Source organism: Festucalex cinctus, chromosome 13, assembly GCF_051991245.1.
Source record: "Festucalex cinctus isolate MCC-2025b chromosome 13, RoL_Fcin_1.0, whole genome shotgun sequence".
Taxonomy (NCBI): Eukaryota; Metazoa; Chordata; class Actinopteri; order Syngnathiformes; family Syngnathidae; genus Festucalex; species Festucalex cinctus.
In genome coordinates, this window is record NC_135423.1 from 5164418 (window position 1) to 5187402 (window position 22985).

Below are 22985 nucleotides of genomic sequence, written 5' to 3' on the forward strand. Positions count from 1 at the left end.
GTATTATAGTTGAATGTAGATTGATATAGTACAGTAAACCTAAGTGAAAATCTGTATTTGCAAAGATTTTTCAACTGAAGTATTAGAGACGATCAGAATTACATCAGCTTGAGAGCCTCATTGCTGTCAAAACACCTTCTTATTAATTAGTTCCTTTGGGAGCGATGTAAACATTGTTATTGTTATTAACTGCCTGGCATGGTAATTATTCCCCAAAGGCTTCGTTTAAACCTCTGGTAGCTAATGAAGATGCTAATTGTTAGCGAGGTGAGTTTAATGACTCCCTCAAGGTGAACACTTGTTTGTTTTGTTAAGCGAAAATGTTACATGTTTCGCCCGGAGGAAAACAAGAGAAATTTTAAAAACACAAACTAAACATCTTAAACTAATGAGAATGTATTAGAAGTATTCATATTACTAAATTGAGACTGTACTATACATAATTAATATGACATCACATTTACGATGAAAGTAGCTAACAATGCAAAATGTACACAGTACATTCAGTCATCAAGAATTCATCAAATGTGGATGGTAGATGGTTATTTACACCTCTGGCCATATTTAGCCTAATTAAATAAAGTGGTCACATAGAGTCCTTGGGAACTAATAATGCACATGGTAAATGGCCACAACGGGGCAGTTAGGACCTTTAGAAAGGACTAATTGGGTCACCTGCGAGACCCACTATGGACATTACAGATCCAGAGTGGTCCCTTTAATTGATTTGATAGCCACTGGCACCAAGAGATTTAGGTAAATGCTAGAAAGCAGTTTTTTACTTGTATTCCTCAGAACAAGGACACTAGAATGATTTTTTTTTTTTTTTACTTTTAACTTTTCAAATCCTTCATTTTTGCTGTAGACGGCAAACATTCAGGTTTGACATCAAATTGGGTGGTGGTGTCTGGTTGGTACTGGATTTCACTTTGCTTCATCTTTCTTTCCTTTGATCCTTCCTCTATTCCCCTGACAACGTCATGACTCTGACGGGACTCTGAAGTATCCGGTTAAAGTGAAGGTTTGGGGATTTTTAAAAGGTAGGTTTCAGGTGCATTAAAGAGCACAAACTCACACGCCAATGACATGTTGACTCGGGAAGGCTGCCGAATGAATAATACTTGAGCTCTCCAGAAAAAAAATAAAAGACTGTGGGGCTAGAACTTTCTCAGAGATGTGATAACTTCAAAAAATTAGCACGCTCCGTGTGCTGTGCTCCGTCCTTTGACGTTGTGTGTGAGGAATCTGGGGATCGGGGAAGCCTGTGGAGGCGGGGCATCATACCGATGTCGTGACGTCATTAGCACGTCTGTTTTTTTGTTGTTGTTTTTTTTCCATCCCCTCTCTCCAGCACCACGGAGAGCGCCATTCGGCCATGATCGCCTCCTCCCAGCGAGAAAAAAAGCACCCACTTCACCCAGGCATTATGAATCGATCATGTAACGCGTGATCTGGTGTGTTTGTGTACGCGCCTGTATCCACACCGCGCGTGCACGTCGCTCGTTTGGTGCCGCTGATCTCCCGCGCTGCAGCGGGCCAACCTCTCCATCTTCGCCGTAACAGTCATCAGTTGAGTCGCGGGCTTCTTTCTCTTTGGGTTGCGGGATCAGCAAGCAGGAAGTAAGATGACTTTGCGCTCTCACGGCCACGAGAGGACTCTGGTCATCCGCGTCTCGTTCACGGCGTGCGCCCTGGGCATCGTCTGCCTTCCGCTGCTGGGTCTCGTCAGCTGCGTCCTCATCTCGTCCTTCTTTCACTTCGAGGACTCCACCAGCACACACTGCCAGGTTGGCAACTGCCTGTTTAGCAGACGCCGGAGGGACGCGGCCATTTGCACACATCGCAACTCGACTTCCAGGCCGTCGTGCAAAACGAGAACAAAGCACTTGACAGAACACATAACATGACAAACACACAGTACACACGGCGTCAAACATTCACGTACATGTTCCTAAAGCGTGTTTATCGTGAAAACTCGAGGACGTTTGTTTCAAAAAATAAATGATCAACATATGCACCTTCAACAATTCACAAGCAGAACAGAATTCTAGTCATTATTAACGCACATTCTAGTTTTTGAAAACTACCACAAATAACTAAAGCTTAACTAACACTAATTACACCAAAAAATGTCCTCCGTTTTCGTCAAATTCTAACAGCTGTTAAAGTCTACATGTAATTTTATGTTTTGCCACAAGGTGGAGTAGTTTCTCTAATGCTAATTGAAAGTATCACATGGTGCGCAACAATTTTTATGCGTATGGTTTTTAGTCTCCGATTCTCTTTGTGCCATTTGTAAGACTATAGGCTATTAATAATTTTAATTTTAAAGAAGTCCGATGCAGCATGCGGCAGTATGGTAGACGACAGACAGCCTGCCCGGCAAGCTCGTATAAGATGCAGAAATTAAGTGCAGTGTTAACTCATTTTCTCCCAAAAACATATAAATACGTTCGATTTGAAATGTTTTATGTGACCCAAAGACGTATTTATATGATGTTATTATTATTATTTTCATTCTAGAGCACACAGAAGGCCCTGATGCAGCCTCTGAACTGTAGAGAACGGGTGAAGCAATGGTAGTAATTACAAAACCGGCCAGCAGGTGCAAGTAGCGTATAAGAGATCAACCAGGGCCATTTTGCAAACAAGCTGATTTCCCCACAGTTCTAAATAGATTTGTGAATTATGAGGAAACTTTGCTATATTCTAATGCTAACTGCTGCAAAACAAAAACAGAATTTATTTATTTTTTTCCTAATGAAAGAAGAGATTTGAATCTTTCTTTTGTTAGGTTCCATGTTTTTATAGCAATAGAACACAGTATTCTGTGGGCCTTGCAACAATGCTGGGAGTGAAGGAGTGAAGAAGCTAAATAAGTCATATCAAAGTAACACTGTTTGTTCACTGGCAGGCTAGAGCGATATGTATGTTTTATTTTTATAAAAGCTAAGCTTATTTAATTGTACACCTGACCATTTTGTTTGGCGTCTGTGGAACAAGCCAGCACACCAATACTAAAACTAATAAAAATTAAACTGACACATTTTCTCAAAAAATAAATTAAAACTGGAAAAAAAATTGAAAAGAATAAAAACGAACACCAAAAAAAATCCCACATTTTTCAAATCCACATGTAAATGAATGACGGCTCTATTTATGTGGCTCATTTTGTGCCAAATCTCTCCTGGACGAATGTCGGCAGGTTCCCAATTACCTGCCATCCATCAGCGCTTCCATCAGCCTGAGCCCCGAGCGCCACATCTGGCGCTTCTGCGTGGGCCTGCACTCGGCGCCCCGCTTGCTGGTGGCCTTCACCTACTTCAAGTTGTACAAGTTGCGCTTGGCCGCCCGCCCGCCCGAGAGCTCGCTGGCCTACCTCAGTCTGGCCTTCTCCATCTTCGAGAACCTCGGCCTGCTGCTGCTCACCTACGTGTCGTCCAGCGAGACCGACTGTGAGTACCCGAGGGGGGATGTGGCTTTTACGATACGATACGATACGATACGATACGATACGATACGATACGACACGATACGACACGATACGATACGATACGATACGATACGATACGATACGATACGATACGATGCGATACGATACGATACGGTACGGTACGGTACGGTACGGTACGATACAGCCGTACTTTTCTCAGGGTTGTTTGTCTGGTTCACCCATGGAGGATTTGAGGCTGTATAGCAGTGGTGGCAAACATGTGGCTCGCGGGCCGGATCAGGCCCGCAAAGGGGTTTAACCCGGCCCACGAGATGATTTTGTAATGTAAAAAATCAAATTGAGACCAATTAATCCACCAGCCACAATCAAAACATATACATTTGTAATTTCACAAGCAGTCTTCATATAAGCAATGCAACTTGTATGTGGGATCATCCTGGATGTCATTATTTTACACACAACTTAAAAGTTACGGTTTATTTATTTTTTAATCTTTAATTATAGACCGTCATAAACATGTTAACTCAACTTTATTTATAAAGCGCTTTTAGAACAGGCATTGCTGTATACAAAGTGCTGTACATAAGCAGAAATATCGGTTTTGCAGTAAAGAAAAAGAACAGAACAAGAACAGAGCAAACATTTTGAAGTGCAATACAAGTTGTTGTTTTTTTTTGTTTTTTTTAAACGTCCGGGACTCATACAGACAAAGTTTTGCCCCAGTCCATTTGCATTCGCGTTATTTTTTGGGACAATATGATTACAGTTGAGCTCCATAATTTAGGGCTGGCCCACAAATAGCGAAAATCTGCGCATAATTGACATCAATTGTTTTTAAGTTATATACCATTATTTTACCGATCTTGGTAATTATTTTCCTCCATGCGGCTAATATGAGTTTGACACCCCTGCTGTAAAACATATGTAGCCTATACACATTAGGGATGTAACGATAACAGCAATGTCGTCATGTCACGATATTGAAAGCAGCAAAGTCAGGTTGATTTCCATTTGTGCAGTTCTAGCACCTTCTGATGGCTAGATTTTTTTTAGTTTAGTTTAATTTTCACAAGGCATCTTTTGGCCCTATGTTTAAAAGCCACGCTAACGGTCAGCAAAGTAATTGCCTCAATATTACGTGTTATTAGAGATTGTAGGTCGTTTGTATGCATTGCTGTTATGTACAAAAGCACAATATTGTATTTTTTTGTTTTTTTACGAAATTGTGACCTCTTTTTGTATCGCCAACCTCCCCACATTGTCGTAATAATTATCGCGATCGTATCATGATGTTTGGATATCATTGCATCCCTAATATACAGGGCATAAAAGCAAATGTAACCTTCCCTTTCCGTTTTAGTTGTCCACAAGAAAGGCTTCATCCTCTTCATTGTCAGCTCCTTCGTCTACATGCTCGTAACGTGTCATCTGTGGAAGGCCATCAAGAAGTTTTCATTGAATCCCGAGGCAAGCCGCTCATCACTGCGCACGTTTTGGGGCGCGACCTTCACTTGAGTATTACATTAGTTGCGCGAGCACGCTTGTAAATAATCGTGTACAGTATAGGGGTGTGAATTGCCTAGTACCTGACGATTCGATTCGTATCACGATTCACAGGTCACGATTCGATTCGATACCGATTAATCCCGATACGAATTTATAAGTCGATTGTTGCGATTTTTTTTCATTCAAATTTAGAAAATACTAATCAGTAAGCTTGTAGAGTGTAAGATTTATATGAAAATGTATTATTTATTTATCTGAAATTTCAGTCTTATAGAGGTTGTAATCTGTTTCATGTTTGAACAGCATTAAAATAAAATATTAAGGCTTAATGTTCCGTTCATATAACATCCTTCCATGCTCAAGGTGTGAATCCTAAAAAAAAAAAAAAAAAAAAAAAAAAAAAAATCGTTTCTGCCGATTATTGAATCGATTCGAGAATCGCGCGATGTAGTATCGCAATATATCGCCGAATCGATTTTTTTTTTTTTTAACACCCCTAGTACTAACTAAGGGTGTCAGAATTAGTGCATTAATTTTGAATGAATTTAAAGTCCCACAAATTTTTTTATGCGCGTTTAATAAATATAAATTTAACAATAAAGTATGTATTTGTGTAGACTGGGGTCAAATTGTATTTTACAGTTTTACAAATGTGCATATTTTCACAAGTTACTTCATGTTAAAGATTAGAAATGTGATTAAAAAAAAAATGCAATGAGCTGTCACCATCTTACAAACGCAATTATGCCATCTAGTGGCAGAAAAATGTGCTCAGATCAAATATCACTTGTTTTTTTTTTGTTTGTTTTTTTACAGTAGGTATTTTTAATTTTAACTCAATTTTAAAAATTAAGAAATTACTGTGTAAATGACTAAAAGATGCAGCCACATTAGGTTAACACATTATCCACTTTTATGTTAACAAGAGCAGGAAAACTTTGAAAAAAATATTTTATTGAGCATTTAGAACAAATATAACATTTGTGATTAATCGTGAGTTGAATATTGAAGTCACGTGATTAATTATGATTAAAAAAAAAATGGAATTGCCTGACACCCCTCAGACAAACATACACTCATAACAATGAAATAGAATTTAAAAAGGTACAGTGGGTATTTGCTAGGGGATAGGAAATAAATAATACATATGAATAATAAATCAAATCCTTTTGGATGACCACCGATTCGTGCGCAGGGCATACATTGAACTGATGATGAGAATATTTTGTTCTTAATGAGCTCGTTTGATTCTCAGGACGCCAAATCGCATCACTGGAAAGTGCGTTTGTTGATCCTCAACTTGTGCTTCTGCGCCTTTGCTGGATTCTTCTACATCAAACATAACTTGTACTGCGAGTCAGGGAGTAAGTATGACATCAGTATATCATACATATTTACTCATATTTACTCATTTACTCATATTTGAGTAAACAGAAAAAAAACACTCAATGAACTTGAAAAAAAAGTGATAGCTGCTTGCTAGGTTATCAATAAAGAGAATAAGGAAGACATTTTTTTTTTTTTTAAAGATTCTTTATAAGAACTTAATTCTTTTCGGTCTAGGGAAGAGCAACATCTTTAAAAAAAAATAAAACCATTTATTAATAATTTATTTTATAATTTGAGTTGAAAAAACAAAACAGGTAATCATATCATTTGATTCATGCAGCACAACTATCAACCTTTGAATTGGTATTTATGTATTTGCTGTTGACACAAGCCTGTTACACACATACCCACCCAAAAAAGATTTATTCTGCAACATTTCAAATATATTCCATTTTAAAGACATTTATTGCTGAATTAATATTTTACAATGTTAAGTTGATTTAAATACGGGATTAAGTCTTTTACTCTCATCCTATTGATAAGATGATCAACGTGCACATCGGAACATGACCATGTTTGTGATTTTGTTTGCGTTGCTTTTAGAGGAAAAAAAAGAAAATGATTCCTCTCAATGGCTCCCGCTCAGCTTTTTAGTGGAAACTTTTCGACAACTGTTTGCGCTCCCTAAGCCGCCCATTTTGGCCCCCAGGTTACACACTCTTTGCCCTGTTCGAGTATATGATCGTCTTCTCCAACATGACCTTCCACCTGACGGCCGCGTGGGACTTCAGGAGACGCGAGGTGATGGTCGTTTCCTGCTCCAAGGAGAAAGACTTCTGGCCAGAGACCCCGCCCCTCTTACGGACTCAGTGAGACCGCTGTCAACGACGGGTTCGCGGAGGAAGCTTGCCACAGGCCTTTGCTCCCCCCCACATGTAATGTGGCGACATGAAGCATGCCAGGATGCTTAAGTGTTCCACGTCCCGCTTAACTCGTGACGTGCATTCGCATACGGCTGCTTGTGTTGCTTACATGTGCACGGACTCGCAGCGGTCTCGTCAAATATCGCTGATTTGACGTACTCGCGGTACGCCAAAGTGATCAGCTCTTTTAGTGAGATTAAAATAAATACATAAATATTGCACAATGTTATTTATTGCGAAGTGTGCTAGAGCTGCAAGGAATGCAATCAACACCAAGTGGATAACATGGATTCTGTTCACTTTAAAAGGAAATAAAAATATTTCGATTTTTAAATTCCTAAAAATTTAGTTTGTTTTGTGTTTTAAAGAAATAATTGTGGTATGATATAATTTGTAATATGTCTTAAGTTGCACACCAAAAAATTAATAATAAAAAAATAATAAAATAAATCCAAATTCAAAATCTAACCTGCTTTGAGGACTGTTATTGAAATATTTTTTAATTGGATAAAAATAAATAAATAAATAAAAGACACTAATACTTTTGACTTTCTTAAACCTATAATTACTAATGTTTCATATTAGGGGTGTGAATTGCCTAGTACCTGACGATTCGATTCGTATCACGATTCACAGGTCACGATTCGATTCGATACCGATTAATCCCGATACGAATTTATAAGTCGATTGTTGCGATTTTTTTTCATTCAAATTTAGAAAATAATAATCAGTAAGCTTGTAGAGTGTAAGATTTATATGAAAATGTATTATTTATTTATCTGAAATTTCAGTCTTATAGAGGTTGTAATCTGTTGCATGTTTGAACAGCATTAAAATAAAATATTAAGGCTTAATGTTCCGTTCATATAACATTCTTCCATGCTCAAGGTATGAATCCTAACCCGAAGTCAGACGTTTTGTTGAATATTTTTCCATTAAAAATGGAAGTTTAAAAATCGATTCACACACAAAAAAAAAAAAAAAAAAAAAAAAAAGGCAATGATGATAAGACGTTGAATCGGTAAGACTACCGAATGAACAATTCTGAGCTCTTAAAAAAAAAAAAAAAAAAAAAAAAAAAAAATCGATTTTTTTTTAATCGATTCGAGAATCGCGCGATGTAGTATCGCGATATATCGCCGAATCGATTATTTATTTATTTTTTAAACACCCCTATTTCATATAGACCCTTTCAGCTGATGTCACTGCTTAGCTTCCGCTGCGCCTCACAGAGGGCAAACATCCTTGAACAAATTAATGTACAGAGCTTGATTTTCGGCGAGCATTTTCGTTAAAAGGTGGGAAATATGTCAAGCGTCCCAAAAAACGTGCCGAGTAGGACACTACATTACTGCGAGTCATTGAAACCAGTCGTTTGGAGCCGCTAGCTACAAAAAAAGGAGTTTGTTGGAAGGCAACGTGGAAGCGGAAGCTTAAGGTATGTTGTTTTTGCTTGAAACTGTACGTCGATCACTTTCATGGTGTAAATTGTCATTCATTAAATCGTTTGTGTCCGGATAGAATTGTCTTGTGGTATATCGAAGTTTTCAAGCTATCTTAGCTTGCTAGCTGCTAACAAACAAATGGAGGCCCTGCCCTCCACCGCAAGGGGCGCACTTAAACGTGACGTCACACTGGAAGGGTCTATTGAAGCAGCGTCATATATTCAGTCAGATCAGTGGTGTCATTAAATTATGGACCGCAGCTGCTGTGTCAGGTTCAAAGCGGGCGGCTGCACAATGCACAGAAAATAAGTTGTGCTTAAGCCTGGGTGCCATGGATGTGATTTATCATCTTTCATGAAATATTAGATTTTTGGCGGCTGTCTGATTTAAGAACATGGATTGCACTGAACTCAAATTCTAGTTGTTGAGTGGCTTATTTATGTCAAGAGTAGTTGTGTCATGTCATCATGCGTACTCACGCACATGTAGATAAGACAGCGTGTGACTATTGCCCTCTCGCAGTTAATCATTCAGCGGGTGAAGACAACAAAAACGTCGTTGTCGACGTCCAGTCGCTCCGTGGCAGCAAGCGTCTCTCCCCCAGATGTCTCCGGACGCGACGGATCCGCCGGCGCTCCGTTCCGGGCCGGCCTGGATCAGGGAGGCATCGACACGGTGAGTCCGCCGGGGAACGGCGAGCAAAATGTGACCTCTGACCTGTGAGCGCTTCTGGCGGCAGGCGTCTGGCTCGCACCCTGGCGCTGGGTCAAGTGCTGGCGGCGCTGGTGTGCGGCACGGCCGTGTCGTCTCAGTATTTAAGCTCCGCCTTCCGGGTGGACGCGCCGCTGCTGCAGAGCGTCCTGCACTACGCGCTGCTCGGCGCCGCCTACACGCCGGCGCTGCTCTGCAGGACAGGTGACAGTCACGCACGCACGCGACCTCGGCGCGGTTCAAATACATGTTTGACGTCTAAAGCCGTCAATGGCAGTGAATGACTTCAACGCAACTCACTTCCAAATTAAACAGAATTGAACGAACACACGTTCGCAATCAGTGACGACCTGTCTATTTTCGGCCTTTTGGCGACCAGTCTGTTTGATCTATTTTAGTCCTGATATTGACTGGCGACCATTCTGTGTTATTTTCCTAATGACCAGTCATTTTTTTTACATTGTGTGCTAACATTATGGTGACCAGTCTGTCTCTGTGTTCTGTCATTATGTTTTGTGACATTATGGCGACCAGTCTTTTTTTTATGTGTTCTAACATTATGTCAGTCTGTTTGTCTATATGTGTTATGTCATTATGGCGACCATTCTTCATCTCAATGTGTTGTGACATTATATTGTAGAGACCAATCTGTTTGTCTCCATGTGTTTTAACATTATGGCAACCAGTCTGTGGTTTTTCTGCATGTGCTCCTATATTGATGACCAGTCTTTTTTTTCTTTTTTTTTGTCTATGTGTGCCAGGACATTATGGCGACCAGTCAGTCGATTACCCTGACGACCAGTTCATTTTATTTTATTTTTCATTTATGTTAAAATTTGTCTTCATGAGTCCTGACTTTTTCAAATGAGCAGTCTTTTTTTTTTTTTCAGACTTTGATGGGCGACCAATCTGTTGTTTTTCTGTATGTGCCCTGACATTATGGTGACCAGTCCACTGTTAGCGTACAGCAGCATGCATTTATTTGATATAGCCTGTTAACGATGTGTTCACACACATCGGAACTAATCGGTCGCTAAATCTGAGACCTTTTTTTGAACGGCGAGGTTCCGAGAGTGTTTTCCAGATTGGTCGCCGGCGCTGGCTGCAGTACTCCGTGCTGGGCCTGGTGGACGTGGAGGCAAACTATGCCGTGGTCAAAGCCTACCAGTACACCACACTCACTAGCATACAGGTGAGACAAACCCCTTCCAGTCAACCCATCAACTTCTAATCGGCCAATTAATCGCTCATCGGAATGTTTTTTTTTTCTTTTTTTTTTAAGCTTTTGGACTGTTTTGTGATCCCGGTGGTGATGTTTCTGTCCTGGTGGCTCCTGAAGACGCGCTACCGTCCCGTCCACTACGTGTCTGTCTGCATCTGTTTGCTGGGCGTGGGCGCCATGGTGGGCGCCGACCTGCTGGCGGGCCGAGACCAGGGATCCAGTAAGATTACTACTTTCCAAAAACGATATCTCCCACAGACAAAAAAAAACTTACAATACCAAATATGTCTCTTCATCACACTTCTCACAATACTCTCACATTACCAAAAGACGTACACATACCAAAACACACTCACAACAACAAAACTTTCACAGTAGGCTACCAGTAAGTCTTACACTCAAACAAAAAACTCAGTCACAACCCAAAAATCTTTCCAAAAACACTTTCACAAACTCATGCACTTGTGCTCAGCCTCCAACATGCTGCTGGGTGACGGCCTGGTGCTGCTCAGTGCTGCCCTCTACGGCCTGTCCAACGTATGGCAGGAGTACGCCGTGAAGAACCGAAGCCGCCTCGAGTTCTTGGGCATGCTCGGACTCTTTGGGACCCTCATAAGCAGCGTACAAATGTAAGCTGACACGATGCATGTAAGTGCACATAGAGTAATGGAAGCACTCGGATGTTTGAAGTGGTCACCTCACGTCAAAAAATAAAAATAAAAATAAAAATAACAATGTTAATAAGGCATTTTTTTTTAATAAAAAAAATATGACCATGTATAGAAGGCTTTTTTTTCCTGATAAAAAAAAGACCATGTATAGTAAGCTTTTTTTTTTCCTGATAAAAAAATAAATGACCATGTATAGTAATACTTTCTTTTTTTTAATTAATTTTTTTTTAATAAATTTCCTGATAAAAAAAAAATGCCCATGTATAGTAAGGCTTTTAAAAAAAAAAAAAAAAAAAAAAAAAAAAAGACCATGTATAGTAAGACTTTTTTTATAATTAAAAAAAAAAGACCATGTATAGTAAGACTTATATTATAAATTTCCTGATAATTTTTTTTACCATATAGTAAGACTTTTTTTTTAATTAAAAAAAAAACAAACAAAAAAACATGTATAGTAAGGCTTTTTTTTATTAGAAAAAAAAGACCATGTATAGTAAGACTTATATTATAAATTTCCTGATAAAAAATGACCATGTATAGTAATACTTTTTTTTTTTATTAAAAAAAAAAAAGACCATGTATAGTAAGGCTTTTTTTTTCCTGATAATAAAAAAATGACCATGTATAGTAATACTTTCTTTTTTTTTTGTTAATAAAACAAATGACCATGTATAGTAAGGCTTTTTTCCTGATAAAACAATTGACCATGTATATTAAGACTTTTTTTTTTTAATAAAAAAAAAAAAGACCATGTATAGTAAGGCTTTCTTTTCCTGATAATAAAAAAATGACCATCAATAGTAATACTTTCTTTTTTTGTTCATAAAAAAAAAATGACCATGTATAGTAAGGCTTTTTTGTCCTGATAAAAAAAAAAAAAAGACCATGTATAGTAAGCTTTTTTTTCCTGATAAAAAAATAAATGACCATGTATAGTAATACTTTCTTTTTTTAATTAAAAAAAATTGTAAATTTCCTGATAAAAAAATGCCATGTATAGTAAGACTTTTTTTTTTTTTTTAAATTAAAACAAAAAGACCATGTATAGTAAGGCTTTTTTTTCCTGATAAAAAAATTGACCATGTATAGTAAGACTTTTTTTTTTAATTTAAAAAAAAAAGACCTGTATAGTTAATTAAATTAAATTAAATTAAAAAAAAAAGTATAAAAGTGTATAGTAAGGCTTTTTTTTTCCTGATAAAAAAAATTGACCATGTATAATAAGGCTTTTTTTCCTGATAAAAAATGACCATGTATAGTAATACTTTTTTTTTTTTTTTTTATCAAAATAAAAAAAAAACGACTATGTATAGACTTGCTTTTTTATCAAAAAAAAGAGAAAAAAAATCTTTTTTTTCCTGATTAAAAAAAAATGACCATGTATAGTAAGGCTTTTTTATATATATAAAAAAAAAAAGACCATTAAAAAAAAAAAAAAAAAACACCTTAATATACATTGTCATTTTTTTTGTCTGTTTGCTTTTTAATATACGCTTTACTAATATTCATGATCATTTACCAAAAATAAACAAATAAAAAAAACTCAGTCTTACTATATGTGGTTGTTTTTGTTTGTTATTTTAAGAAAAACAAAACAAAACACCTGAGTCAGAGAATTTGAGACGGTTTATTGCTGCACTGCTAATGTGAAGGATATGTGCCGCGGCTATCTGTTGGCCCTCTGGGGGCCCCTGCTGCCTAAAAGGGGCCCCAAGCAATTGCCTGCCTTGCCTAATGGCAAACCGCGCCTCTGCACACTGCAAGTGTGCGTTCACAAGTCCATATGAAAGCATGATGTCTTATGGTGTGCGTTGCTTAGGGTGGTGCTGGAGCTTCATCAAGTGTCAGCCATCCACTGGAGCTGGCAAGTAGGTCAGTGACAATGCATGACATCATGTCACATGGCCTTTTTTTTTTTTTTTCCCCTTAAACATTTCTGCCATGTTTGTTGTGCTCAGCTGTGCTGTTTGCGGCCTTTGCGTGTTGCATGTTCGGCTTGTACAGCCTGATGCCCGTCGTCATGAAGGAAAGCAGCGCCGCCGCCGTCAACCTGTCCATGCTCACCGCCGACATCTTCAGCATCTTCTGCGGAATCTTCATCTTCCGCTACAACGTGAGTGAGTACTGACGCAGGCCAGGATGACAAAGATGATGATTGAAACCTTTATCATGCTTTGAAACCCTTGTTTGAAACCCTCCTATGAAAATTTTAAACCAAATTTTAAAGCCCTACTCTGGATTAAAAAAAAAAAAAAAAAAAATGAAATAAAATTAAATAAACTAGCCAAATTAAAATATATATATATTTTTTATTTTTTTTATTAATTTATAATATATATATATATTTATTTTTATATCTTCCATATTATATATATATATATATATATATATATATGTATATATAAATGTAAAAAATGTAAAAATTTAAACCCCAAATTTGAAACCCCAACCCTGGCTTGAAACTCCACTTTGAAACCAAAATCAATGGCAAAAACCCTTAACCCCGGTTTGAAACCCTACTCCGAAATGTTTGCTTCAGTTCTCAGGTTTGTACGTGGTGTCTCTGGTGCTCATCTTCGCCGGCTTCACCACCTTCAACGCCGTACCCGTCGCCCCTTCCGCCTCCTCCAGCTGTGAAAACGTTTGCCATGACGACCCTGCACAGCCATCCAAACAGGAAGTGGCGCTGGCGGGAGAGCAGCGGCGCAAGAGCATTCGTGTTGTTGACTGCACTCGATTGTGAAACTTCAGATATTTTTCATATTTGCTACTCCACAACTGTTGGAACGCTTGAAACCCGACCCTTGTTTGAAACCCTAACTTTGGTTTGAAATCCTAAGCCTAATTGGAATCCGAACTAAATTAGAATCATTATTGACAAATATTTATGTAAGATGATTTTAATGGCTAGGGTTGAAGTAATTCAACGTTTGTACTGCATTCAATTTCTGACTGACAATGAAAAGCATTTGAATGTTTTTTTTTTTCCATGTACAGCGATTTTATTTTGACCAAGTGAATAAAAGTTTTATTTACCAGACTTGTTGAAATCAGTTGAGTTTATTCATGATTCCATGTACACCTAATCAACTTTTTACATTCAATCCACCTGAAAATCTGAAAATTTCAAATTCGATCATGAACAAAAGGTGATTAAATGAAACTATGTGACTAAAACTTTATTTGTCAAACTCACATACAAATAACACGATTAATAATCAGTAGTTTAATGCGATATGCTGTAACATAAGAAAAACAATGCAAACAAATTGTTCAATTAAAATTGTGATTAAAACGGATTAAATGTTTTGAAGGTAACTTGACTCAGGCTGCTTACTGATCATCAGCAATTAAATAAAAACATTCAAATTAAAAATCACACAAGTGGTGCAACGCTTTTAACCACTAATCAACATTAAAAAAATAAAATAAAATAAAAAAAGACAATAAAACCTTCCATTTAAGCTTGTACTCATTTGTTTAGCTTAGCATAGCATAAAGACAAGAAGTAGACAATCAAGCAGAACTCACTTTATTAGGCACACCACCTTAGCAAACCCAATGGGAAAAAAAATGATAATAGAACAATATTGTTGATTTTCCTTTAAATATGGATTATGTAACACAGACAGCTGTCACTAATATTTGTAGTTTAAACAATGGAACATATTGTAAAGAAACGCTTGTCTTGACTTCACCTTCCAATCTGAATATTTAGCTTGTATTTGTTCTGATCCGAGGGTGTACCTAATAAAGTGATTAAGCTCTCAACTTATCAGGCTTTGCCAGCGGTGGGCGAGGGTGGCATGTTCAGAGACTCCAAAGACGAGCGCACCTCTGGAAGAAGTTCCTCCTTGTCACTGAAGACAAAAAAAACAAAAAACAAAAAAAGCATCACATCACAAATCGCACTCAGGACAGTTGAGGACTTCCCGTCATAGCGCCACCTACCTGAAGACGGAGGCTCTGCGGGTCACCGTCAGCCGTCTCAGTATGGTCACCACCAGGGCGGACACCAGCAGAGTGCAAATGGCCGCCAGGGTCAGGAGGACAAAGAAGGCTGGGAAACATCCGAGGGGGAAGACAAAACATAGCGCGGGTAAATATCGAGAAAAATGAACACAGCACAGTACACGCATCTGGAAGAACAAAAGCGGAAGCAACGCGTGCTTAGAAGACGAAGAAGACGGCGAGGACGACGTACCTGCCGTCCAGCGAGTGTGCGTCCAGCGACCCGCAAAGGAACCTGACGGAACAGCGACGGGAGACATCATAAGTGAGGAAAACCAGGGCTGCTTCGAGAACTCATCCTGACCATGTGGACCATGGTACTGGTCCAGGTAGAAATGTAGTACTGATCTGAGGTGTCATTACTGACCCACGTGCTAAATGGCGTATTGGTGGACAAATGAAGCTTCATGAAGCACTTGTGGTATTTTTATTTTATTTTTTACACTTCTCTGGATGGCACTATTGCTTTTAAAGGGGAAGTATTAAAAAAATAAAAATAAAAATAGTCTAATATGGTCTAATACTAAATTGGTTTAATATGATATACTGGTTAATATTGTGTGAGCGGAATATTAGTTAAACAGCCAAATCCAGCAGTTTTTATCAATATCAGAAGGCGGCCATTTTGTCACTTGCTGTCGACTTAAGATGACATCACAGCAACTCAGGTCTCAGGTAACAACCAATCACAGTGCAGCTTCAGAAAACAGGTAAGCTGTGATTGGTTGTTGCCTGAGCAACTGTGATGTCATTTTCAGTCGACAATGGCCGCCTTCTGACATTAATGAAAATTGATGAATTTTGCTGCATTAACTCGTATTCCACAAATGTAATATTAATCATAATGTCATGTTTAGACTAGTGAGGTCACATATAACATATTATTGTCAAGAAATGTGTAAATTTGACTTTCACATTAACTCATTTGCTCCCAAAAAACATATATGTTCTATTTTAAATATAAAAGAGTCCCAAAGACGTATTTATATGTTTTCTTTGATGCAGCCTCTCAACTGCAAAGAGCAGTTGAAGAAATTGTAGTTATTACACAAACAGCCAGCAGGTGGCAGTAGAAGAAAGGTGATCAACCAGGGCCAAGTTGAAAAAAAAAAAGAGCTCAATTACTCACAATTCTAAACAGATTTATGAATAATTATGACTTCGCTATATTCTAATGCTAATTGCTGCAAAACGGATGAAAGAGATTCTAATCTTTCTGTGAAAATGGCTGTGAGTCAATGAGTTAAAGATGCAGTGGAAATCTCATCAATTTCCATTACATCTTGAAACCAAGAGCACCATCTAGAGGAGTCAAAAAAATACCACAAGTGCTACATGAAGCTTCATTTGTGCACCACTATAGATTTGCAGTAACGTAGATCAGGGTGCTAATTTAATTAAGTAGCGCTCCTGCCACTGAGGATTGCAGTGAGAGTGAAAATAAAAACACATGCGATTACCAAATGCGGCGCCGCATCGGGCCTGACACTCCTCGGCGCTGTCGTATCGGTTTTTGTTGCCGCGGCAACCCCCGTAGATGAATGACTGGCAGCTGCCGGTGGCCGAGTCGAAGTAGAATTTGGGGAAGGCGGCGCGGCAAGGACCCGGGTCGGGAGAGGACAGACATTCTTCCTCGGCCACTACAAAAATAAATACATAAAATATATGTCAAAATTGTGATCACCCGCCAAGACGTTTGGTTCTCCTATTATTATTATTTTATTTTACCGTAGCAGGTGTCCAAGCAGCTCTTTTTGGTGTAGTAGTTGTTTTTGTTGCCTTCGCAGCCTCCGTAGATGAAGAGCTTGCAATCGCGCTGCTGGCTGTCGTAGTGCCAGCGGCGGAAGGCCGCCCTGCACAGGCCCGTGGCCGGCTCCGCCTCACAAAGCTCTGATTGGCCCACAGAAAGTCCCAGTCAACCACATCAAACGTCACCAATGGACGCCAAATGAGGAAAATGAATGCTCAACAACTTTTTTTTAATATCATACCAGAATAGTCGTCAGCAGACATCACTACAAGAGAGAGAGACAACGATGTGTGACATTACACTAATGCTTCATTAATTTATCAATAAATCAATAATCTCACAGTATCGAGGAGATCACACGATTATTTACCTTTGTCCAGGACCTCATCATCAAACCTCAGTGCACCTGCAAAGACAAACAATGAGTACTGATTGTGGTACTGGTCCAAGTACTTAATCTAGTCCCAATCCAAATACACATCCTGGTACCGATCCAGGTTCTGGCCCAAATATTGACAGTTGTGTCAAATCTTGTACAAAACCAAGTATGAATCAAAGACCCAACCCTGGTGCTGACCGTAGTACCGACTGATACTAAATATAGTACCGGTCTTTGTACCAACCTTGTTATGTAGTACCAAACTAAGTAATTATCCGAGTACCAACCCTGGTAATTAACTGAGTACTCATAGCTGTACTAAATCTAGAACCAACCATGGTACAAATTAGGTGTGTGAATTGCCTAGTACCTGACGATTCGATTCGTATCGCGATTCACAGGTCACGATTCGATTCGATACCGATTAATCCCGATACGAATTTATAAGTCGATTGTTGCGATTTTTTTTCATTCAAATTTAGAAAATACTAATCAGTAAGCTTGTAGAGTGTAAGATTTATATGAAAATTTATTATTTATTTATCTGAAATTTCAGTCTTATAGAGGTTGTAATCTGTTTCATGTTTGAACAGCATTAAAATAAAATATTAAGGCTTAATGTTCCGTTCATATAACATTCTTCCATGCTCAAGGTGTGAATCCTAACCCGAAGTCAGACGTTTTGTTGAATATTTTTCCATTAAAAATGGAAGTTTAAAAATCGATTCACACACACACAAAAAAAAAAAAAAAAAAAAAAAGGCAATGATGATAAGACGTTGAATCGGTAAGACTACCGAATGAACAATTCTGAGCTCTTTATAAAAAAATAAAATAAAAAAATAAAAAATATCGATTCAGCCGCCTATTGAATCGATTCGAGAATCGCGCGATGTAGTATCGCGATATATTGCCGAATCGATTTTTTTAACACCCCTAGTACTAATAAATACAATACCAAAATGAATACTGACCCTAGTACCAATCCTGGTCTGAGTACAGATACTTGTAATAAATCTTGTACCGGCCCTGGTACTAAATATAGTATCAAACTGCAATAATCCAATTATCAATCATGGTACTGGTTTGAGTACCGATTCTAGAGCACTAAATCCAATACAAATCCAGGTATTGATCCTAGTATTGAATTCAATACAGTACGATAGTTGCACTAATCCTACTATGAACCCTCGTAATAATAATCGTAGTACCGATCCTGGTAGGCTAAGCTAGCATGACGTTTGCTAGCCTAGCACTGTTATTGTTGCTGTGTTCAGCTTTCACTGCGGTGCTACCTCAGTTAGCCACATGCTAACACCGCGACAGTGACTTGCGCTCGCGTTTGTAGCCCAGTCGAGACAAAATGCTAACCCACTGTTAGCCTAGCTCCCACCGCGACACCTTGGAACGCTTCGTATGGTTATAAATATTTACCTAGATCATCGGCAATGGGGTGCGCCATTCGAGCAGATTTAGCTGAACCTCCAGGTGGCTCTGTTGTGGACTCATCGGGGTTAACAGAACCTGAGGACACAACCAGGGACAGCTAGCTTAGCTTTTACAGGACAATATCATAGATTCATTTACCTTGGACTTGTTGGATTGTTTTTTGTTTCTTTTTTAGTGACAGAAGTACTAAGGCAAGCTGTTTGAGCTGCAACTGTGCACTAGTTAAATTCTATACACTATTAGCGCTACATCAACCTAGCACCTTAAAAAAAAAAAGGAAGAAAGATATGCAATAAATGCTCAAATGGCTTTCCATATGCGTCACCTCTCAGGGTTGATACAGCTGGCGTTTCTGTTCCAACAACCGCCCCACCCTTTTTCTTCTCCCTCTGTAACATGAGGCTCTGTGGCGCAATGGATAGCGCGTTGGACTTCTAGTGACGCGGAAGCAGGTATTCAAAGGCTGTGGGTTCGAGTCCCACCAGAGTCGACGTTTAACTTTGTTGTTTTCACGCGTCTCTCCACGGCGGAGTTACAAGGTGACCTCGTCATTCATCGGCAACCTTTTACTGTCAAAAGAACCATTTAAGGCCAAATGACGACAAATCTGCCTGGCGCCAAAAAACATTTGAAGATTGTGATCAACGAAACACTTAGCCTAATAAATATACTGAGGGCCCAAGAGCTAATTAGAGCTGCAATATGACAAAAAAATATGCAGCATCCAATACTTTGAGATTCATTTTCTTCTACATTTTGTCTTTTTTAAGAATATTCTGCCTTTTGTCAAATTTATTATATTTATGACAATTTTACAGTCATATGGTAAGTTTCTGCCTCTTCCCTTTTTTGGACATTTTATGGCTAATTGTTTTGACTTTTTTTGCTATCAATTTTCTGACATTTTTAGCAATTTTGTGTACATTTTCTAATGGTAATTTTTGGGATTTCTTCTTTTGTTTCTGGATATTTTATCGTTACGTTTTAATCATTTTCTTTTCTGCCTTTCTAAGAATACATTTTCTGACTGGGCAATTTCATAAACATTTTATGGTCATTTTCTGCTTTTTCCTCTTCCTTTTTGAAAATTTGATGGCCACTTTTTAGACATTTTTAGGTAATTTTTGAAACGTTTTCATCTACCTTTTCTCTCTCTTTTCCTGATAACTTCAAAAATGTATCTAAATCATTAATTCATTTAGAGAATATTTTATCTAAAAATAAAATATGTAAAAAATAATATTAATTTTATTTATTTGTTTTTTGTTAGATGAATGATGGAATCCATGTGAGACTTTCAGGACACTTTTGCCCATCTGACATCACATTACAACATGCAAAAAAATATATATACCTGTGACTCCACTGCAAGTGGCCTGGCACTCCTCGAGAGTCTCGAAATTGTTGAGGTTGCCTTCGCAGCCGCCGTACGTGAAGCTGCGGCACGTCTGGCTGTCGATGTCGTAGTAGAATCTGGGGAAGGCGGCGCGACATGATCCGACCACCTTGGGCAGGAGACAGACTTCTGGAAAAAAGAATACACAAACAGTGGGGTCAAGTCAAACATCACTAAAAGGACAGCAACTCTTCAAACATTGAAAAGTCAATTTTTCATCTTTTAACAACAGGAAAGAAAACACACACTTATTTTTTTTTAGGCTGATACGGATACCAGAATTATTTGACAGAATAAAATTCTGCTAACTGATTAATAGGTTGATTATTTATTTACAAAGTGCTAAAATCGGCTGATTAAAATCGGTCGGGCCCGAGTTCATATTGATCCTTTCAATGTCTACATTGGAATGGGTGCAGACTCTCGCACTAACAACAGGAAAGAAAAAAAGCACACCAAAATAGCCACCGAGGTGACACCTCACCTCAATCCTTTTATTTGCGCTCGGATCGCTTTTGTTTCTGTTTACAGGCGTCGTCTTGCAAGCTTGTGAAGGAACCCGACCGACCGGTATGACGTGCCCGGCGCATCGGCGAGAATGGCAAATATGTTCCCGTTCGATTGGTTGAGGACAAAAATAAATAAATGAAAATGGGTTAGAGGAAGGGTGTGCTCGTGTCGATCTAAGCATGTTGATGAAACACATTTTTCTTCCTGTTGAGTCACCTGAACAGTTCATACATCATTGGACTTGAAAATATGAATACACAGTATAAACAAAACACAAACCTGACAACCACTCTTTGAGGTCAGACTTTCAAAATTAAAAACAATTACTCAACCTCGTCGTGTTTGGGAGCATTTCAGAATAAATTTACTGGAATATCATATCAAATCAATTTTCCAGATTGGAAAGAATAGAAAGTGTTCCAAAAAAACAAAAAACAAAAACGTGTTACATGCTTTTACATGAAGAAAAGCAGCACTGTATTTTACCAAAAAACATCAAACTCAAAAAACTCGACAGTTGTGGCATATATCAAGGTCCACTGCAGTGTTTTCAAATAAGGAAATAGTACAAAGTTTTGCCTCTTCAGTGCCGATGAATTAATTGATTTACTTCCTTCTCCAGTTGCCAGAAGATGTGAACTGGTGCAAACACACACTTTATCGTAACCCCCACCAAGGGAGCTATGTTGTCGATCTTGTTTGTTTGTTTGTTAGGATTACACAATCCCGTGTTATTTGTTTAACATACATTTGACATTTCTTCTATGTCATATTATTTGTCTGTGTGTAAACATTGAGAAAATTTACCAGGAATGTGATCAAAAATAGGATTGCTGGGCATTGAGGGAAATCAACTTGAGTGCCATTCTAGTCTAAAGTTAACATTTTCATTAACTAAACCACATAAATCATTGATTTAGAACAGCAATAATCAGCAACATTCAAATGAGCAACATGTACTAACGAGGTGCCATTTCAAACTTTAAATATGGCTCAAAATGAAGGATTTAAGATGTTCGAATATGCATTGTACAAGTACAAGTGGCATTATATAATGGTTTTATGGCAATTTATTATGTTTACTGCTTTTATGCTACCGTTTAATTGTCTTTGTGCCACGCAAAGCACTTTTATACGATGGTTGATTTCAAAGTGCTCTATAAATGAAGTTGGGATACGGAATAAGTACAAAAAAAGTAGATGTATGCTCTCAAAACGTACATAAAGTACAAACGAAACGGTCAACCAAACACGTTTTGATAATCTACCACAATGAAAACAAACTTTGAGAACCCACTCATATCGATACAGTGAGTAGTAGAGCAACAAAAGTATTTGTACTTCGTAGCTTCATGATAAACGGTTCTGACCTGGGCTGTTGTTTTTGGACGGTTCCGAGGCCTCCAAGAGTGGGACGGCGAGCAGGGGCTGGTCGTCCGTCTTATTACTGGAAGGTTCCGAGTTCCCAACAAGCGGCACGGCCCTCAGGGGTCGCTCCTTCCATCCCACCAGTCGAAACTGAGACGCGGAGCTGTCGCGCAGCACACACAAGTCACGGCCGTCCACCACGCACGTCACCAGTCGGCACTGAGCAGGGGCGTCCATCGGGAAACCCAACAGAGCCATCTGGCATTCCGGGTCCAAGCAGCAGGCATCCCGACAGGCCTCCGCATCGGAGATGTCCAATCTCCAGCGCAGGTGTTTCGCTCCGTCTTCGAAAGAAGGTTCTTTCATGACATTGTCGTCTCCTAATGGCTTCCACTCGCAGGGCAAGCGAGACCAGACCAGGCCCACACAGAAAAACCACAAAGCACAACTGAAGGGCGCACGCTCCATGTTCATCTTCTTATTTTTGTGTTAACGTTAAAAATAAATCTCCCGAAAGGAGAGGAAAGGAAGTTCGTGGTCGAGCGGATTCACTTCCTGCTTCTTTGTGTCGCAGTAGATTAAACCTGACACAACAGGTGAGGCGGCTCTGGGCACGCCCACAGAAACTCTGTGACGTTTTCAGTACCCAATCGCTTTTATTTTATTGTATTGTATTTATTTTATTTTATTTCATTTCGAGAGTAGGAACAATAAAACGATAACAGTTAAGTCGGTCATTTTATGTATAATGTTTTTGTTTTTTTTTAATGGTATAATTTTAAACAATTTATACAAAGAATTTGAGAACACTTATGTATACAATGTAAACTCATACTGGGCTTACATCAAACGATACAATAC

At 38.6% G+C, this 22985-nt stretch overlaps 3 protein-coding genes and 1 non-coding gene across 6 annotated transcripts; 3 read left to right on the plus strand and 1 right to left on the minus strand.

Moving 5' to 3' along the window:
• The first annotated feature begins 812 nt into the window (after positions 1–812).
• On the plus strand, positions 813–9275 carry LOC144032897 (acyltransferase PGAP2-like). Of its 2 annotated transcripts, XR_013287817.1 has the most exons (6): positions 813–1787; positions 3206–3455; positions 4815–4921; positions 6216–6324; positions 6999–7224; positions 9180–9275. XR_013287817.1 is itself a non-coding variant. In XM_077540434.1 (5 exons), exons 1-5 carry the CDS (start codon positions 1626–1628, stop codon positions 7160–7162), a joined length of 792 nt encoding a protein of 263 aa, XP_077396560.1. In that variant the 5' UTR covers positions 813–1625; the 3' UTR covers positions 7163–8206. The 2 variants fall into 2 exon arrangements, 1 of the variants encoding a protein (XP_077396560.1); XM_077540434.1 differs by lacking the exon at positions 9180–9275 and having other exon boundaries at positions 6999–8206.
• Positions 8311–14703, plus strand: LOC144032895 (solute carrier family 35 member F2-like). 2 transcript variants are annotated; one of them, XM_077540432.1, is made up of 8 exons: positions 8311–9332; positions 9397–9572; positions 10433–10560; positions 10651–10810; positions 11063–11219; positions 13081–13133; positions 13220–13378; positions 13801–14703. In XM_077540432.1, exons 1-8 carry the CDS (start codon positions 9262–9264, stop codon positions 13896–13898), a joined length of 1002 nt encoding a protein of 333 aa, XP_077396558.1. In that variant the 5' UTR covers positions 8311–9261; the 3' UTR covers positions 13899–14703. The 2 variants fall into 2 exon arrangements, with proteins under 2 accessions (XP_077396558.1, XP_077396557.1); XM_077540431.1 differs by having other exon boundaries at positions 8314–9332; positions 13220–13374.
• spint2 (serine peptidase inhibitor, Kunitz type, 2) lies at positions 14303–22717 on the minus strand. The gene is made up of 10 exons (XM_077540430.1): positions 22127–22717; positions 20205–20375; positions 18836–18925; positions 17393–17428; positions 17264–17287; positions 17001–17162; positions 16733–16912; positions 15466–15507; positions 15213–15321; positions 14303–15121 (listed from the first exon to the last, which is right to left on the minus strand). The coding sequence occupies exons 1-10, from the start codon at positions 22596–22598 to the stop codon at positions 15037–15039; spliced, it is 1371 nt and encodes a 456-aa protein (XP_077396556.1). The 5' UTR covers positions 22599–22717; the 3' UTR covers positions 14303–15036.
• Positions 19251–19340, plus strand: trnar-ucu (transfer RNA arginine (anticodon UCU)). Its single transcript is given in 2 exon segments — positions 19251–19287; positions 19305–19340. It is a non-coding gene; the product is annotated as a tRNA-Arg (tRNA).
• Positions 22718–22985: the final 268 nt, after the last annotated feature.

Bases quoted from the DNA above. Each gene is read 5' to 3' on its own strand.
- spint2 (XM_077540430.1), bottom strand. From the start codon at position 22,598: ATGAACATGGAGCGTGCGCCCTTCAGTTGTGCTTTGTGGTTTTTCTGT. The intron at 18,926-20,204 runs GTATATATATTT...TTGTGTCCTCAG, and splicing joins CACTTGCAGTGGAGTCACAG to GTTCTGTTAACCCCGATGAG. The intron at 17,429-18,835 runs GTAAATATTTAT...TTGTCTTTGCAG, and splicing joins CCCCATTGCCGATGATCTAG to GTGCACTGAGGTTTGATGAT.
- LOC144032895 (XM_077540431.1), top strand. From the start codon at position 9,262: ATGTCTCCGGACGCGACGGATCCGCCGGCGCTCCGTTCCGGGCCGGCC. The intron at 10,811-11,062 runs GTAAGATTACTA...ACTTGTGCTCAG, and splicing joins GGGCCGAGACCAGGGATCCA to CCTCCAACATGCTGCTGGGT. The intron at 13,375-13,800 runs GTGAGTGAGTAC...TGTTTGCTTCAG, and splicing joins TCTTCATCTTCCGCTACAAC to TTCTCAGGTTTGTACGTGGT.
- LOC144032897 (XM_077540434.1), top strand. From the start codon at position 1,626: ATGACTTTGCGCTCTCACGGCCACGAGAGGACTCTGGTCATCCGCGTC. The intron at 1,788-3,205 runs GTTGGCAACTGC...GAATGTCGGCAG, and splicing joins CCACCAGCACACACTGCCAG to GTTCCCAATTACCTGCCATC. The intron at 6,325-6,998 runs GTAAGTATGACA...TTTGGCCCCCAG, and splicing joins CTTGTACTGCGAGTCAGGGA to GTTACACACTCTTTGCCCTG.